Source organism: Pinus tabuliformis, chromosome 9 (assembly GCF_031772625.1).
Source record: "Pinus tabuliformis cultivar Carrire ecotype Pingquan chromosome 9, CPIR1, whole genome shotgun sequence".
Lineage (NCBI taxonomy): Eukaryota > Viridiplantae > Streptophyta > Pinopsida > Pinales > Pinaceae > Pinus > Pinus tabuliformis.
Window position 1 is genome coordinate 897,637,486 of NC_142307.1, and position 18,851 is coordinate 897,656,336.

The window sequence follows — 18,851 nt, forward strand, 5'->3', positions numbered from 1 at the left end:
TTAGCATGCGACTTTTATGGTCCCTATATATGTTATGGTGAAATGACGATGACTTTTAGTTGGTGGGTTGGTCGATACGTTAAAGCATTTGGAGAGGGAATTTCCCATCATGATCATGGTACCATTAAATCATTGAACAATTACAAAGGTTTTAGTCATGGGAGGAAGAATTGGCAATAGGAAAATAGGCTGAATGTTGAATGGGAGGCAGGGATTTTATGGCGTTGGACTTGGAGTGACAATTTTGGCACCTCAATGAAGACACATTCCTAACTACATGCTCACCAGGGAGAGGATAACGTATGTTTCCAAGCATGGTGGAGATTGGTGGATAGAGGTAATTGTGTAAGGCACTCCAGTATTAAAATTTTCATTCTAATATGGTTGAGTTGCAGAGATCTGAGCTAGAAACCTATGTTAGGGAAATCATAGTGTTTGTTTCCATCTTACTTTTAGCATTCGAAGTGGTACTTTTTCTTAATTGTGTTAGACGTTCAATGTTGTTTATTTCGAGCTCTGATTTTTTCCAGTAGATATAATGTTTCCTTTTTGTTAATGGCCCTATGAGTGCTCTATTTTTCAATATGGGCTATAACTATTAGATGGTATCTTTAGTGGGTTGTGCATCACCCTAAGGTTAGATTTTGGGTGGCTAGAAGGAGCTTGGGGACTGTTAGCTCTTTCCCAAATAGTATTAGATTTCTTATGTTTATGGTCTTGGGTTCTCTTCTGTTTCATGATTATATTTTGGTGCCTGCATGGTTTCTCTATTGGGAAGGTGGCTAGTTGGGACCTTGGTGGTTGGAGGATTCTTAGTCCGTGAAGGAATTTTGTAACACCCTCATCCCACATCTACCTAAGTAACCGACCAATCAGGGTAAATATGTGGCGAGAGGCCACTATAATGGGATTCAACCTCCTAGTTGACATTAAGGAAGTGGAATAGATGAAAACACACAACCAATACCTTCTATACCTACTACAAGACTCTGAGAAGCCTTCCCAATCATCCCCATGACTAGTCCTTGGGTCCCACTGAGTCTTTAGACCAATAAACCCGTGGAGGCTCCCTTAATATGGACGAGGGTGTGTCTTGGAGGCTCTAGTTGCACCCACAGCAATGCATGGGTGCATCTAGGGACTTTTATACTCAATTTTGTGCCTGCGATTACGGTATTTGTGACACGTTTTTAGGGCTAGAGCCCAGGTCACTACGTAGAAGTCCATGACACTTACAGAACTAAAATATAACAACAAAATAATGATACAAATGCAACTACTTGAATAAGAACTTGACTGGACCCCTTCTAGCCATGACAAGCATTTCGTCAAACATGTCACAAATATGTAATATACAGGTTTAAACAACAAATATGAGCATCGGGGTCTCATACTTATCTAATAATTTCTAAGAAGAATTGTTCCATTATATAATTAGTTGCATTATCATCTATTCGGTCATAGATACATTGTTGATTCATTTAAAAATCAAAACATGAGGAGAGTCATACATCATCATTGTCATAATACATGCTTATAACTAGCATAATAACAACAGAAATATTATGATACATCATTCATAGAATCCACATATAATCCAATACTTTTACACATAAGATACCAAGGAAAGAACATCTTATTAATGAATGCAAAATCCAACCCGGTATGGGACTGCCACATTCCAGCAGACCATAGATTGGTTGAGCCAAATCTCTCTTCATCCAATCACCCGCATGCCATATTCCAAGCATGAATATGGGACTCAAACGAAAAGAACCAACTAGGGCATCCCCATGCTAAACCACCTCACCCTCATCAATAAATACGAGGGTTTACAGCAATCCACACGAGATCACTAAGACCAAACAATAAACATGTAATAACAGGATTTAGCATGATCCCCACCAAATCACTAGGCCAAATCAAGCATGGATCCCACCAGATGTCTCCACCTACACCATGAGGAATTTTCTTGTTTCCTAGTCTCTAGGATTTACCACAATCCACATTGAATAACTAGGCCCTAAACGAGACTCCACTCTCCAGGATTTACTGTATATCCCATCCCTCAATTACTAGGCCTAATGGAGAGCACCCACCTCTAGGATTTACCATATATGTCGCCATTCACCGGTCGAGGATTCCTTGGCCCACTGAGGCAACACAAAATCTATCTTTACCGCAACCCAAAGTCTAGTTCATGGGTTGCTAGGGCATGTGTTATTTTATTCATAGATCCACCTCACTCAACTTCAAATCCATGAAGAAATCCATCTCAACCAAACATGATAACCCCATCACACCATGGCTATTCGGATATGGAAAGGCTAGGCTGAAAAAAAATTCACACCTGGCAAAACCCATGCCAATGACAAAAAGAGAACCAAGAACACACATGAAACACCATGCATGCCAAATATAGCAAGGAAACCACACATGCAAATCAATACTTACAAATAATCTTATTGTAGTTGATTGATAATTCTCTTCCTTGCTTGATCTATTCTTCCTCTTTGCGTCCTTTTCCTTTCTTGATCTAATGCTTAAATGCTCCAAGAAAACTCTAAGTGTCCAAGAGTGAGAGAGAGAGAGAGAGAGAGAGAGAGAGAATAAAGAGAGAGCTCCAAAACTAAACTGAAAAAAGGTACCAACTGATTCTCAGAAGCCTTTTTATTAATGAGGCCTCTATTTTCTTCATTTTCCATTATTTTCCTTCATTTTCCTCCTCACATGCAACCTATGACCTTTCACCTTCCTTTTCTCCTAATTTCCATTATTTTCATAAATAAAATGCCAATTAATGCCACTTTGTCTTTCCAAATTCCTTAGCCATTTTCTTTGCCAATTTCCTTAGCCATAATAAACCAAATGAAAACCCACACTAGGATGTTTTCCCAACATTCAGCTTGGATTAAGTGTCCCATAATCTGTGGTTATTATTTTTCCTTTATTAACTTTATTATATGGAATTTTCACCAGGATTGTTAGAGAAACCCCCCCCCTACGGGAAACCGTCCTCAGTGTTCAACCACGCCTATACCTTGGCAAAAGAATTGAAAAGAAAACATACTGCCCATGGAACTTTATAACATAGCTCAATGCATTATTTATAATGATCACCCTGCTGATAAGCAAAGAATCATGAAAACATAACAACATGACAATTATAATCACATGAAACCCATACCGCTTATTAGCGCTTTATTTCATGGCGGTATTTAGATCCATATACATATGTACAGATACATAAACATCACACCAAAACATATGCCAATCATATACCAAAACATCATACCAAAATTGCCTTGCCTCAACTGAAAAACAATGAAGGATACATAACCCGCATCTGATCTACCATCTCCCATGTAGCTTCATCGAGACCAAAGTGCTTCCAATGCACTTTAAGTACTCGATTTCTCGGTTCCATAGCATGAGCACGTTTCTATGCAATATACATTGAGGTTCCGACTAGAATTCTCCATCTAGTTCCACCTACAATATAGACCAGTCAATCACATGATCAACATCTTTAACATACTTCTTAAGAAATGACACATGGTAAATATCATGGACTTTTACTGTTGGAGGCAATTCAAGTCGATAGGCTACTGGCCCAATCCTCTCAAGAATCTTGAAAGGTCCACAAAACCAAGCTTCTAGCTTGGCACATGATCCAATACACAAGGAGCTCGTATTTGGTTTGATGCACAAGTACACATATTCCCCAACCTCAAAATCCTTAAACAAATTGTTCCGATCTACATAACTTTTCTTCCTATCTTGTGCTTCTTTCATATTCTTCTTAGTTACCTGCATTTCCTGTTCCATTTCTTCCAACATGTCTGGTAAAATCAACACCCTATTAACCAAATCACTCCAACTGATGGGAGTATTGCAACTCCACCCATACAATGCCTCAAAAAGGCTCATATTCAAATATCCTTGATACCCATAATTTTAAGCAAACTCTACCAGTGGAAGATACTTTTCCCACTTTTATTGTTGATGCATCACGTACATCCTCAACATGTCCTCCAATATCCTGTTGACCCTCTTATTTTTTCCATCTGTCTGCAGATGATAAGTTGTACTAAAGGCCGACTCAATTCCCAAACCTAAAAACAACTCCTTCCAAAACTTGGAAGTGAACTTAGAATCCCTGTCTGATACAATCTTCTTCAGAAATCCATGCAATACGACCACATCCCTAATGAAGGCCTGTGCTACATCACTTGTTGAGAATGTAGATTTATCTGGAATGAAGAGCACTACCTTTCCCAACCTATCCACCACAACAATGATGGAAACACGTTGTCTCACTTTCCTTAGCAAACCTATGAGAAATTCCATGGATATGACCTCCTATTTCCCTTATGGAATCACAATTGGTGGTAGCAGTCCACCTGCATGCTTACACTATGCCTTCACCTACTAACAATCCAAGCACCTAGCCATAAAATCTACTACATCCTTCTTCAGATTTGGGTAAAAATAAAACTTCTTCAATACAGTGAATGTCTTTTGATAGTCTAGGTGACCAGAATATGGTTTCACATGAAACTCCCTCAGGATCACCTTCTTGAGCTCACTATTGTCTGGCACATATCTCATGTCTTTAAACTTGACCAATCCATCTATTGTAAGACAATAGTCCACATGCTATGCACCTATACCTACACCTGTACCTGTACCTATACCACTAAATGTACCTGTACTCTGTTGCAATCTCTACATAATCTCTATGTACCTGACATCCTACTGACATGCCTGCAAGATCCTATCTTGTAGATCTATCCCATAAGAACTCATATCTACTCTATGATTTACCTGTATCCACCTGCTAAGAGAATTTGTGACCCTGTTCTCCTTTCCTTTGATGTATCCAATCTCAAAATCGAACTCACTGATCGTGGTGAACCATCTAGCTTGCCTGGTGTTCATATTCTGCTGGTCTAATAGATACCTCAATCCACTATGTCACTCATCAATACAAACCTCCTGTCAAGAATATAGTTCCTCCACATATTCAATACATGTATGATTGTTTCTAGCTCAATATCATGCGTCATATAGTTCTTCTTGTGTTCATTCAGTTTATGTGACTCATAGGACAACATCTATCCTTCCAACATAAGAACTCCACCAAGTCCTCTCTTGCAGCATTTGTACATACTACAAATTCTTTGTCCAGATCTATGATCTTTAACACTGGAGCATGTGTCAACAACTTCTTAAACTGCTCAAAACTAGCCTCACATTCTTCTGTCCATTCAAAATTCTTACCTTTCCTCTGCAATGATGTAATAGGATAAATTTTTTTTGAGAAGTTCTTGATGAACATCATGTAATAACCTACCAATCCCATGAAGGATCTCACCTCATCTACATTTCTAGGAGCTACCCCCCCATGATAGCTCTTACCTTTTCTGGATCCAATGCTATGCCCTCCTTGGAGACAACATGTCCCAAGTAATGTACCCCAGTCTGAAAGAAACTATAGTTGTTGAGCTTAGCATACAATTGTTCCTCTCTCAACAACCTCAACATTGTTTCCAAATGTTTGGCATGCTCTTCCTCATTTTTAGAATATACCAATGTCTCATCAATGAAAATAATAACAAACATGTCGAAAGAGGGATACAACACACTATTCATCAAACACATAAAGGTAGTTGGAGCATTAGTCAAACCAAATGGATCTACAACAAACTCATAATGCCCATACCTGGTCTAGAAAGTTGTCTTGTAGATGTCCTCCTCTTTGTGTACCTGATGATATCTGGATCTCAGATCAATCTTTGAGAACAATGTTGCTACCTTGAGCTTATCAAACATGTCATCAATCCTCGGCATCAGACACATGTTCTTGATGGTCACTTTGTTAAATTTCCTGTGGTCAATGCATAGCCTGAGAGTTCCATCCTTCTTCTTCACAAACAATATTGGTGCACCCCAAGGTGATAAACTTGGCTTATTATATCCTTTGTCAATAATATCTTTCATCTACAACTTTAACTCTACTAACTCAGGTGTGCTCATCCTATAAGGCTCTTTTGATGTTGGAGTTGCCCCTTGCATGAACTCAATAGAAAAGTCTACTTCCCTGTGAGGTGGAAACTTTGAGATATCTGTAGGAAATACATCCTGAAATTGATATAGAACTGGGTGACTGCTCAAAAAATCTACATCCTCAACTTCCTTACCTTTGTCACTAGAGATATGTATTGCAAATATCACACACCCTTTCGTGCGACTACGCTTGTCCTGCATAAGTTTCACCATCCTAACTTATGTGGCTTTCTTCTTTCCCTATAAGACTCTTGGTTCCCCATTGTCATCCAAGAACTCAATGGATTTGTCATAACAATCCACCTTGGTCCTATGAAGGTATAGCTAGTCCATACCCAATAGCATACTATATGATCCCAATGACAATACATTCAAGTGCATTGATGTAGACATACCATTCAACTCAAATGCACAATCTCTTACCCAATGATGAACTCTTTTCTTTGTACCTGTAGCCAACTGCACTAACCAATATTCTGCATGCACTTATTTACTCAAACCACACTTATCCACCAAGTCAGGGCTAACATAACTATAATTAGATACAAGTTCAATCAAAATAGAAACAACTTGATCACAAATCTTATCGTCAATTTCAATGGTATATTCCTCATGGTCTATCTGCCTATTATCCAATGTTGCATAGAAGGAATTCTCTAACCAACATCCCCAACAGTATGCGCCTCATGTGCACTGTAGATCTGAGGCCTACCACCTTGATTTTGTGGAAAATCTTTCTTAAGGTGTTCCTTATAGCATGTCCAACACTCCAACCATCTAGTACCATCACCTATGTGTTGTTGTTGTGATCCATGCCTTGTCTAGCTACATTGAACTTCTTTTGTGGTGCCACATTTTCTTTCTCTTCTGCAGTCTGAGGCCTTATTATTTTCGGTTGTCATTTTCCTTTACCTTTATATTTTTGTTTCCATCCTTGCTGATATTGATTCTTACACTTCCACTGCTCAAAGGAATGCTTCAATGTCTCAATAACTTCCAAAACTGATTGAGGCTCATCATACTCAATCTGATCTCTAAATGCTAGTGGAAAACCACTGACAAATCACTGAAATTTAGCATTCTCAACATTAAGATATGGTACATACCTCAATAGCTCCAGGAACTTCGTTGTCTACTCTTCATATTTCATTGATCCCATCTTTAGCCCATAGAATTCTTTGGCCTTGCCATTATAGTACCTTTCTAACAAGTACTTCTTCCTGAAAACCCTGTTGCACTCATGCCAACTCAATTCCTCTATCTTGATGTCTCTAACCCACTTCACATATTCCCACCAGATATTTTCTTTACCTCTTAGGTTGAAGATAGCTACTCTGGCCTTCATATTATCTGTGTAATTATGCAACTCAAAGAACTTCTTCATCCCAAGTATCTAAGCCTCTACATCTTCCGACTTCTTCAAATGTCCACTAGAATTTGGTAGCTTTTCTTTCTTAAATTCATCTAGCAATTATCCCCTATCACTCCTCCTATAAGGATGATAATGATGACGATTATAATGCCTATCATAACCATAACTATAGTAGTACATGTGTCCATCACCTCTCCTATCCAGAGTATCCAACATCCTGTCATCTCTCAATGTGTCATCCCTATCCAACCTAGGACCACCATGAGACCTACTTCCAAATGCACCATTAGTTCTATCCTCCTACCCATGGCTGATCCAAAGTGGCCCATACCACTTCAATTATAAAAAACTGTAAAGGAGTAGTGCATTAACCTTTGCTTGTTTCTCTTGTGTCTACATGATTTTTTCTTTGTCTGCCTTACAAATCCTTATTTATTCCTTCAATCTTTTGAATATGTTTGCTAAATTAGAAGAGTGCCCAACACCACACTGCTCATCTAATTCATAGGGATAATCTTTGTAGTCTACTATCTTGCTAGTCATTTTTTATCTCTTTCCTACAGGGCATACTATGTCAGCTAAACCAAATAATAATAAACCAATGTACCTTAGCATAATTTAGGGAGGATATCTCATTTGCAAGATCAACCTAATTGATGTAATACATGTACAAACATAATCATAACAACATATAGACATATAACAAATAGTTGTATCAACACATAAACATCATTCTAGCTAGAGTCCAGTCATCAATGCATGACCATATCAACCACACACATGAACTCGTGCATGACAACAACAACCATACCAATGTACACTGACAATATGCAAGCATAAACAACATGTGAGCACTGACACACATTGCAATGCATAACCAATCATACACCCATGACGACACACTTCACAACAACAACATCCTCTTTCACATGGTGACATAACTACAACCATGACCGACACCATGCATATACAATAAGAATATAGAGAACAAGGATGATTAACACATGTGCAACAGACATGAATGTATGACCAACACACACCATCCATCCAGTCCAAGGGGTGAACCATGCTCTGATACCACTCTATAATACACTCATCCCACATCTACCCAAGTAACTAGCCAACTAGGGTAAATATGTGACGATATGCCACCATAATGGGATTCAACCTCCTAGGTGACCTTAAGAAAGTGGAATCGGAAAAAACCTGTGACATAGACCTTTTATACCTACTACAGGAATCCTAAAATCCTTCCCAGACATCCACGTGACCAGTCACTGAGTCCCAATGAGTTTTTAGGCCATTAAATCCCTGGATGCTCCCTTGACATGTTCAAGGGTGTATCTCAGAGGCTCCAATCACTCCCACAGCAAGGTATGGATGCCTCTATAGACTTTTCTCCTGAATCTTGTGCTTGCAACTCCGAGATTTGTGCCAATTTTTCAAACCCAAAGCCTAGGTCACTACACAGAACTCCATGACACTATCAAAACTGAAAGATAACCATAGAATAATTATACAAATGCAACTACTTGAACAAGGACTTGACTAGACCCCTACTAGCCATGACATGCATTTAGTTAGACATGTCACAAATATGTAATATACAAGTTTAAACAACATATCTGAGCATAGGGGTCTCATACTTATATGATAATCGCTAAGAAGCATTGTTCCCTTATATCATTAGCCACATTATCATCTAGTAGGTCATAGATACATTGTTCTTTCATTTACAAATAAAAACATGCGGAGAACCATACATCATCACTGTCATAATACATGCTTATAACCAGCATAATAACAAAAAAAATATCAAGGATACATTAGGTATAGAATCCACATATAAACCAGTAAATTTACACATAATATACCAAGGAAACAACCTCTTATTAATGAATGTAAAAGTCAACCCGGTATGGGACTACCATGTTCCACCCTACCATAGATTGGTTGAGCCAAATCTCTCTTCAGCCAATCACCCCCATGCCATATTCCAAGTATGAATGTGGGACTCAAACCAAAAGAACCAGCGAAGGCATCCCAACGCTAAACTACCTCACCCTCATCAATAAAAACTAGGCTTTGCCGCAATCTACACTTAATCACCAGGCCCTAACAAAGAATCCATTCTGCAGGATTTACTGTATACCCCATCCTAGGATTACTAGGCCTGATGGAGAGCACCCACCTCTAGGATTTACCATATATCCCGTCATTCACTGATCGAGGATTCATAGGACCATCGAGGAAACACAAAATCTGGCTTTACCACAACCCACAATCTGGTTCAAGGGTTACTAGTTCATGTGTTCTTTTATTCAGAGATCCACCTAACTCATCTTTGAATCCATCCGACAATCCAACTCAACCCAAACATGAGAACCCCATCACACGATGGCTATTTGTAAATGGAAAGGCTAGGTTGAAAAACACTGTCACACCTAGAAAAACCCATGTCAATCAAATAAAGAGAACCAAGAACACACATGCAACACCATGCATGCCAAATATAGCAAGGAAATCACACATGCAAATCGATACCTACAAAGAATCACGTTGTACCTGCTTGATCCTGCTCTTCCTTGCTTGATCTCTACTTCCTCTTTTCCTCCTTTGTCTTTCTTCATCTAATGCTAAAATTCCAAAGAAAACTCTAGGTGTCCAAGAGAGAGAGAGAAAATAACGAGAGAGCCCCAAAACTGAACTAACAAAAGGTACCAACTGATCCTCATAAGCCATTTTATTAATGAGGCCTCCATTTTCTTCATTTTCCATTGTTTACCTTTACTTTTCTCCTCACATGCAACCTGTGACCTTTGACCTTCCTTTTCTCCTAATTTCCATTATTTTCATAAATAAAATGCCAATTAATGCCACTTTTCCTTTCCGAATGCCTTAGCCATTGCCTTTGGAAATTTCCTTAGCCATAATAGACTAAATGAACACCCACACTAGGATGTTTTTCCCAACATTCAGCTTGAAATAAGTGTCCCATAATTCGTGGTTATTATTTATCCTTTATTAAATTTTATTACATGGAATTTTCATGAGGGTTGTTACAAGTTTGGCTCTGTTTCTAATTTCTCCCTTCCTTCTTAGTCTCTAAGGGTTGGATTTATTTTTCAAATATGGTACTACCACGATGAATCCTCTGTGTGCATAGGGACATCCTTGTCTATCGGTAGAGTGGTGGTGTGAGATAAGTTGGTGGTTAGAGGAGTGATTGTGGCTTTCGTATATGCATTTTTCTAGTTTGTCTCTTATTATAGTTGGTTCCCTTGTTATTCATTTTGGATTTCTAGGAATTATATTTTTTGGGCATCCCTAGGCTCTCGGGTCTGCCCCTAGTCAGTGGGGAAGAAGGATTGTCTTTGGATATTCGGTTGTCTGGTTTGTCATGTTGCCTCAGCAAGCCCAAGGCTGAAGGGGGTCAATTCTTATCAAGAGTGGGTTCACCAGGGACAAATGTGTATGCATCATCGGATTAAAGGATTCAGATCTCATTATTGACATATCACTCTTGCTCCTCTATGGGATGAACTCACCAGTATGTAGGGGGAAGCCTCTTCTCATAGAACTTCCCTTTCATTCATGGAATTTTTAATTGAATGGGTAGACTAGATCCAGAATAATTATCATACATGAGGGAGATTTAACTAGAATATGCAGACAGTTGTCCTTGATTGGTAGAAAATTTTTCTAATGGGCCATACTATCTTAGATTGTCATGAATCTTGTATGGACATCCTTAATCCCTTCAGCACTCGCACAAGCATCAAAGGGATCTTGATACAAGGATGGTAAAGATTGAGCATCACTTTGGCATCTCCCCAACAACAAGAAAAACATTAGAAAACCCAACAACACCCATCGGTTGCAAGATCGAATTTGGAGACTTCAACTTGATTGTGATATGGCTTTGGTTTGTGATCACATATTTGTAGCTTCTTTTGTACAAGGTCAATTAGGCGAGAGTTCTAGATAGTGTTTGATCATTTTTGTATCTTCATGTTTCAGTCGGCTCTTTCATGCTTAAAAGGGGTATATTTTTGGATCTGGTCTGAGCTCCCTTGTGAGAGACAAGCTGTGAAAACCACTGTGTAATTCCCATTTTTTTAGACAATAGAATTCGCCTCCCAAAAAAGGAATAAATAAATAATACACTAATGAGAAAATGAAAATTTTAAAAAATAAAATGGATAATTTAATGGGTTGAAATCAAGAAAATAAATTGAAAAGGATTATAATGAACCAATAATAATAAAGGTAAAAAGAGGGGTGAAAGTGGGAATGAAAGTGAATGGAAAGGGGAAAATAATTTGGGAATGATTGTGATAACCAATAATAATAACAACCGGGATGAAATAATAATGAAAAAGGAGGAGAGGAGTGAAAAAGTTTTGGGATGGAAACGAAGGTAAGAATGAAATAAAAATGGAAGGTTAAAGTCTAATGAGAAGGGGGGACTAAAGAGAACTAGTGGAAGGAGAAAATTGGGGATCCAAAAGGGAGGAAAAAAAACAAGGGCCACTAGTGCATAGATTAGAGGTTAAGGTAATGAATGATGGGTTGTTGAATTGAAAATCTTGATTTGGTCAAATAAAATAGATTGATTAACATTAAATGAGAGTAGTAATGACAAATTTGGAAATCTAACCTACATAGATTACAGGTCAAGGTAATGAATGATATGTTGTTAAAGTGAAGATCTTGATTTGGTCAAATAAAATAGATTTGTTAACATTAAATGAGAGTAGCAATGAAAAATCTGGAAATCTCACCTACATAGAGTAGAGGTCAAAGTAACAAATGATGAGTTGTTGAAGTGAAGATCTTGATTTGGCTAAATAAAATAGATTGACTAACATTAAATGAAAATAGAAATAACAAATTTAGAAATCTAACCTACATTTTGATTCATTTATTTGAATATAGATTAAGAAATCATTTAATATTATAGTTTATTTTGATATCACCACGTATTTAATAACTACTTCAAAAATAACACTGACCAAAAATAAAACATACAGTTTAAAAGAAAGTTAAAAGGAGTTTTCATTATATAATTTTAGAAATGTTTAAATAATATATATATATAATTTAAACATTTAAATATAAATATAAATATATATAAATGAAGTTTGAGTCAAACTAGGAAATGGTTTCCATGTGCATGATTTAAAAAAATTGAAATAATCAAAATAGTTTGATGTGGTTAATATATATTAAAATATGTATTTCTCGGCATTTACTATATTTTATTGCCAGTATAATGATAATTTAATTAGGACTCTGTGGAGTGATATTCGTGGCTTAGATGCGGAGAGAAGGTATAACTGGAGAAAGTCAAATAACTTTGTTTTTAAAATAATGTTCGCTGAAGTTAGCATCCATAGCGTCGACAGGTTACTAGTCGGTCATGTGCAATTTAATAAACATATTTCTTTTAAATATATTTCTTTTGACTGGTTCAAATGACCCATGCAAACTGTCTATCGTCCAAACAAACCATCTACTTTGGAGATGAAGCGAACATAATTTTATTGGCCCCTTAATAAATGTTTACCTAGTTGAACTATTTATTTTTCAAATGCTTACTCGTTAAGTGAACATAATTTTACTGGACTTTTAAAAAAATGCTTATTTTTATTGGAATTGTGTATATCATTTTTGGGTAGTTTAATCTATAAATGAAATGGATTTTTTTGCTTAAATCTGATAAAATAAATTCTGTAAAAATGTAGTTTTTTATTGTTTAAAATGTATTTTTAAATGTATAAATAGTTTCAACACCTTGAAAAACTCAGAAGGCACTCAAATCTTATAGATTAAACAATTTAAATTAAAGTTTTTAAAAATCTCTGCTGGATTTTAGTTACAATTAACGAGAAAAAATGTCCTAAAAAAAGATCATTTTAGTTAGAATTAATCAGAAAAAATGTACGGAAAAAATCCATTTTATCTATAAGTTAGATTACACTTTTTTGGTATTGTTATTTTCAAGAATCAAGAAAGAATCACATAAAATCTTCCAAGACAATTTTTTTTCTAGAATTACATAGTTAATATAAACCATCAACTTTGGAAGAAGCTAACATAACTTTACTAGACCCTTAATAAATGTTTACTTGTTACTGGTTGAAAATTTTATTATTGAACATAGATATTGAGTTTTTTGCTATTGCTATTTCCAATAATCAAAGGAGAGATTCATACTCAATACAATAAAGATAGCCCATACAAAGGCAGCGCACAATGGAACATCATATCACAATGAGACTTAAACCTCAATGGGAAGGTCATCATTGAACCACTTCAACCAACTCAAATACACAGACGTTTTCTAATGGACATGTGGGTTGGGAATTGTTTGCAACTGGTTCCAATTTCTGGCTTATGCATTCATTATCCTATCATGACCCCTAAATTTTGGAGGAATTATTTACTATTATTCTAAATTTGCTATATTTTAGTCAAATTTTTATGATTTTTTTTATATTTTTTATTTAAAATTACTTTTGAATGTATAAATGAATTAAATATTGTTATGAAGAATTGTTTAAACATATGCTTATAACAAGTTCTTGTGGGCAAACAAATTTGACGACTTTAAATTTATAATATATATGTATATTGAAAAATATACAAAATGTAGAACAATTAGACAGACATTAAATCTTGCATAATTGGTAATATACCCAAAAACCTACAAAACTTGGAACAATTACACAACACATTAAGTCTTGAGTAATTGGCAATGTTAAGCATAGTTTAATAGAGGAAATGGTTTTTTGGCCAGAATTTGACAAAACAATTTTTAGTAAGATTATGATTTTCAATTGTTAAAATTGTGATTTTTTATTGTTTCAACTATATTTTTGAATGCATAAATAGATTCAACACCATAGAAAAACCCAAAAAATACTTGATATTTACAAATTAAACAACTTAAATTTATGGTTTTTAAACCTATTGAACTTTTAAACAAAATTAACCATATTCCTAAAAAAAAATTATATTCATTTCTAAAAATTAAATCTATACCCAAAAAAAAATTGAAGACCGCAAAACAAACAAACAAAAAAAACAAAAACATTTCATCCCCCAAAAAACACATTCTTAGCCCCAAAAAACACATTCTTAGTACAAGATTAACTGTGGGTTGTTTGCAACAGGATACTCAATATTCTGGGGGCCAGCAAATTTTAAAATCCCGAAAAATTTAATTAGACTATTAGACTACGAGATTAACTATTGGCTGATACTTGTTTGCAACAGTTTCCAACACACATATTCATTATTCCCGGGACCAGCAAATTTTAAAATCCTGAATAAATGACAATGTTAGTGGGTCGATAGACATCTTCATGAGGAGATAATCCAGCATGAAAAGCAGAAGAGATTGTTAGAAACTCGGGCGTTTAGGGCCATGAAGGCTGATCGTCATGGAGGGAGTGTGTGACCTCAAGCGGACTCTAGCGCTCGCTCTTCTATTAATCTTCGCTAGTCTTTTGCTCCTCGATTCCTATTATGTTATTTCGCCACAATCCCAAACAAAAAAGAATTATGGATTGCCTTCGCCTGGTTCCTCTGGATCACTACATGCCGGGACGCAACATCATGAATTACAGTCCAAGGGAGCCTCAGCCTTGGTCACATCACTTGGTGGAATTCCTTGTAACAGTAGCTTTGTCAATGAGGTAATTAAATTTATAAAATATAATGATAGAACATTTAATGTTCAATTTAGTGGGTTTTAGGAAATGGGCATATAATCTAGAGAAATTTTGCTGTGCGAATTATGTCCTGGAAGCAGAAGAAGGGGAGCCGTAGTATGCCGAAGGTGGAGATCGGCCTGAGACGCGCTCGGGCAGCCATAAGGAAAGCGATTTTACACAGGGAACAGAGACAAGAACCGGGAGATTCCTATGTTCCAACTGGTGACATCTATCGAAACGCCGGTGCCTTTCATGGGTAAAATTTCTATTCCAACTATATTTATGAATCGTTATTCTGGTTCATTATATCTTAATAAATGGATTTCGGTCACTGGTTTATTTGATTTGTATTTTTCTTGTGTTTTTGTTATCAGGAGCTATAGGGAAATGGAGAAGCGTTTCAAGATCTTCGTATATCGAGAGGGGGAGCCGCCTCTGGTACACGACGGGCCGTGTGTTGATATCTATACGACCGAAGGCAGATTCATTGAGGAGCTTGAGCTGGGGAGTCGGTTCGTGACATCGAATCCGGAGGAAGCCCATGTTTACTTTCTTCCCTTCAGCGTAACCATGATGGTTACTTACATTTACAAGCCCAACACATATAATAAGACGCCGTTAAAACGGTTCGTGAGAGATTACGTTAACGTTGTTGCCGGCAAATACCCGTTTTGGAACCGAAGTCTGGGAGCCGACCATTTCATGCTCTCATGCCATGACTGGGTAACAATTTCTTTTCTTTTTTTTCTTCAAAATATCGAGTTTTGGATATTCTCGGATAGAGTTCATACATTGAACATGAACATTGTCATCGAGCTATCTTGCATCACAGCTCAACAAACAGTATTTTATCAAGGAATCAATGAACACAATTATTATGAAGTCAAAGTTACGTTTCTTTAAAATGTAATGACGCATAAGAAAGGGAGTGTGATCAGGAATAAGTTAGTGGAAGTATATATCACGACTAATTCAACCGTTGCGTCTTGAGAAATTTTCAAAACAATCAAAACTCGAGTCAAAAGTTTAATTTTCAAAATATTATTTTGTGAGTTTTAAATAGGCTTTTCACTATATACAAATTTATGTCAATTAACTGAAAATTTGTCTGAATCCAATTTTATGTAGGTTAAGGGAAATCTAATCTGCATCTAATATCCAAAATATTTTATTATAAATATTACTTCGGAATTTCCAAAACGAAATGATTAAGAATGAAGAATGTTAGATCTAATTTTTGATAATGGAAATCTAAACATAATCTAATTTCCAATATTACTTCAAAATTTCCAAAACGATATGATAAGGAATGTGCAGGCAAGTAAAAAACCATCCCAACTCACCGATTTCCAATGATTTTTAATACAAGTTGCTTAAAAGTCCTCGAGCTTTAACAGGTACTATAAAATTTGATCCTATTCCATACCAAAAATTGAAAAAAATAAATAAAATTGATCTTACTCCAGATCAAAATGTACTTACTTAGAAGAGTGAGCACACATACAGAAGTATAGTCATCAAAATCTTCCTTTATGGGATTCATGAGTTCCAGCTCTGGGAGTGAAGCTCTCTCTAGTGGTTTGAGGCTGGATTGCCAAGATTATTTAGAGTGGTGGGTTGTAATATCTTTTTATTTAATAGGAAGGGGCATCTTTATCTTGATGGTAGATTTTGGGACTATTTTAATTGGATGAATAGCAGTTAGGCCAATTTTCATTTGGCTATTAATATCAAATAATATTTCAATTTACAATTAGAATAAGTTCAACGGCTAAAAAGTCTTGTTGTAGAAAGCCTAGCGAATCAAATGACTTGTCAAACAAGCCCAAACAAAATAGAAGAAATATTGCTAACAGAAGAAAAGAAAGATTGCTAGATTGATCTCACTGAAATAGGTTTTTGAATGCTCTTATATTCAGATATGAAACATATATGCATTTTAGAATGGGTTGAGAAGAGACTCAATTTTAAATAGAGTTTTATTGGTAACCTTGATAATTCCATTTTTAAGTTCCTAGTGCCAGGGATATTGTTGATAGTGTTATGGAATGGGGTATCACATAGAAAGCTATGCTTGTGAAGTTCCTGTTTCTTGCTGGTTAAGTTCTTATAAGGTTATTGTTGATTTTGACCTGGAACAGAGCAATCACCTAGAAACATATTCTTGTTACACGATGTTGTTGACAAGGTAGTTGTCCCAAATTTTCGTTCAATGATTTCTCTTTTGTTTTGTGCATCTGCAGGGGCCTAATGCGTCTAGGGCAAATCGATTCCTGTTCCGTAATTCAATTCGTGTTTTATGTAATGCCAACACTTCAGAAGGATTCAATCCCACAAAGGATGCAACACTTCCGGAGGTCAATTTGGGACCAGGTGGGATGGCTGGTTTGCTTGGTGGTCCATCTGCTCTAGAGAGGCCTTTGCTTGCATTCTTTGCTGGTGGAAACCATGGACCTGTGAGACCCATTTTGTTCAAGTATTGGAAAAACGGGACTGATGATGATATGCAAGTCCACGAATATCTCCCCAACGGCTTGTCATATTTTGACCTAATGAAGAAGAGCAGATATTGCCTGTGCCCAAGTGGATACGAAGTGGCCAGCCCACGAATTGCAGAGGCAATTTACAGTGAATGTGTGCCTGTCATTATTTCAAAAGGCTATGTTCTTCCCTTCAGCGATGTGCTGAATTGGACAAGTTTCTCTGTTCAGGTTCCCGTGTCCGAAATACCAAATCTCAAAACCATACTGCAATCCATACCAGTAAATAGGTATGTCGAGATGCAAAGTAAACTAAAGCAAGTTCAGAGACATTTTACTATAAACCAGCCTCCAAAACCTCATGACTTATTCCACATGATTCTTCATTCCATATGGCTAAGAAGGCTAAATATTCAGATTAGCTCCTAAAAAGAACCCCTCTCGACACTTTCCCCACCGCAAACTTCCTACTGCAACACTTTCATGGAATTAAATAGTGATCAGTGGCGAGTAATTCCCAGCTTAATAGTTGGTGATTGTTACTGATATTTGTGATGCAAAAATGGATCAGTTTTCAGTCCAGCCATCTTCTAAGCATATGCAGGATATGCAGGCTGAGGAAAGATTTTTGTACAGTCCAACAATTATAAACAGTTCAGGCCTAGAGCTTGTTGTTGTATAAAAGTCATTTGCCATGAATTGAAATGAATTTGAGCTATAGTTTGGTTCGTGCAGGTCCTTGAATGTCGACACTGATAAATAATGAATGGCCTGAATATATCTTACTATCGGTTAGATGCTTGCAAATATCTATATATGTAATCAATTATATATCTTTGTTACATACTATAGCTATGGGAGAGATACTTCATCAAGCATCGACTTTCATGACGATTTCCTCAATGATAACATTGTCCTTTCGCTTAAACTTTTAAACACTCTCGTTAAAATAAACATTAAAATTGGGTAACAAGTGAGTCTGTGACTGCATTAGTAACTAAAATGTTTGACACTGAACAAAAAGGTGCAGTGGATTTGAAACAATTTGCAAATGTATACGTGGACATTGATTTGATAAAAAAAACTAGTGCAAGTAAAAATTCCTGAATTTAGCAATCGAACAAATTCTATGGTTGAACTTTGGAGGGATTTGGAAGGCTGAGGTGAAACATATCCGAGCACTATCTTGGTTTCTCCATACTCTTCTGC

General features: G+C 36.5%; 1 protein-coding gene across 1 annotated transcript; it reads left to right on the forward strand.

Moving 5' to 3' along the window:
* The first annotated feature begins 15,124 nt into the window (after positions 1-15,124).
* Positions 15,125-18,288, forward strand: LOC149151663 (putative glycosyltransferase At5g03795). Its single transcript, XM_089440007.1, has 3 exons — positions 15,125-15,418; positions 15,537-15,885; positions 17,406-18,288. Exons 1-3 carry the CDS (start codon positions 15,246-15,248, stop codon positions 18,069-18,071), a joined length of 1,188 nt encoding a protein of 395 aa, XP_089296133.1. The 5' UTR covers positions 15,125-15,245; the 3' UTR covers positions 18,072-18,288.
* The last annotated feature ends 563 nt before the right edge of the window (positions 18,289-18,851 follow it).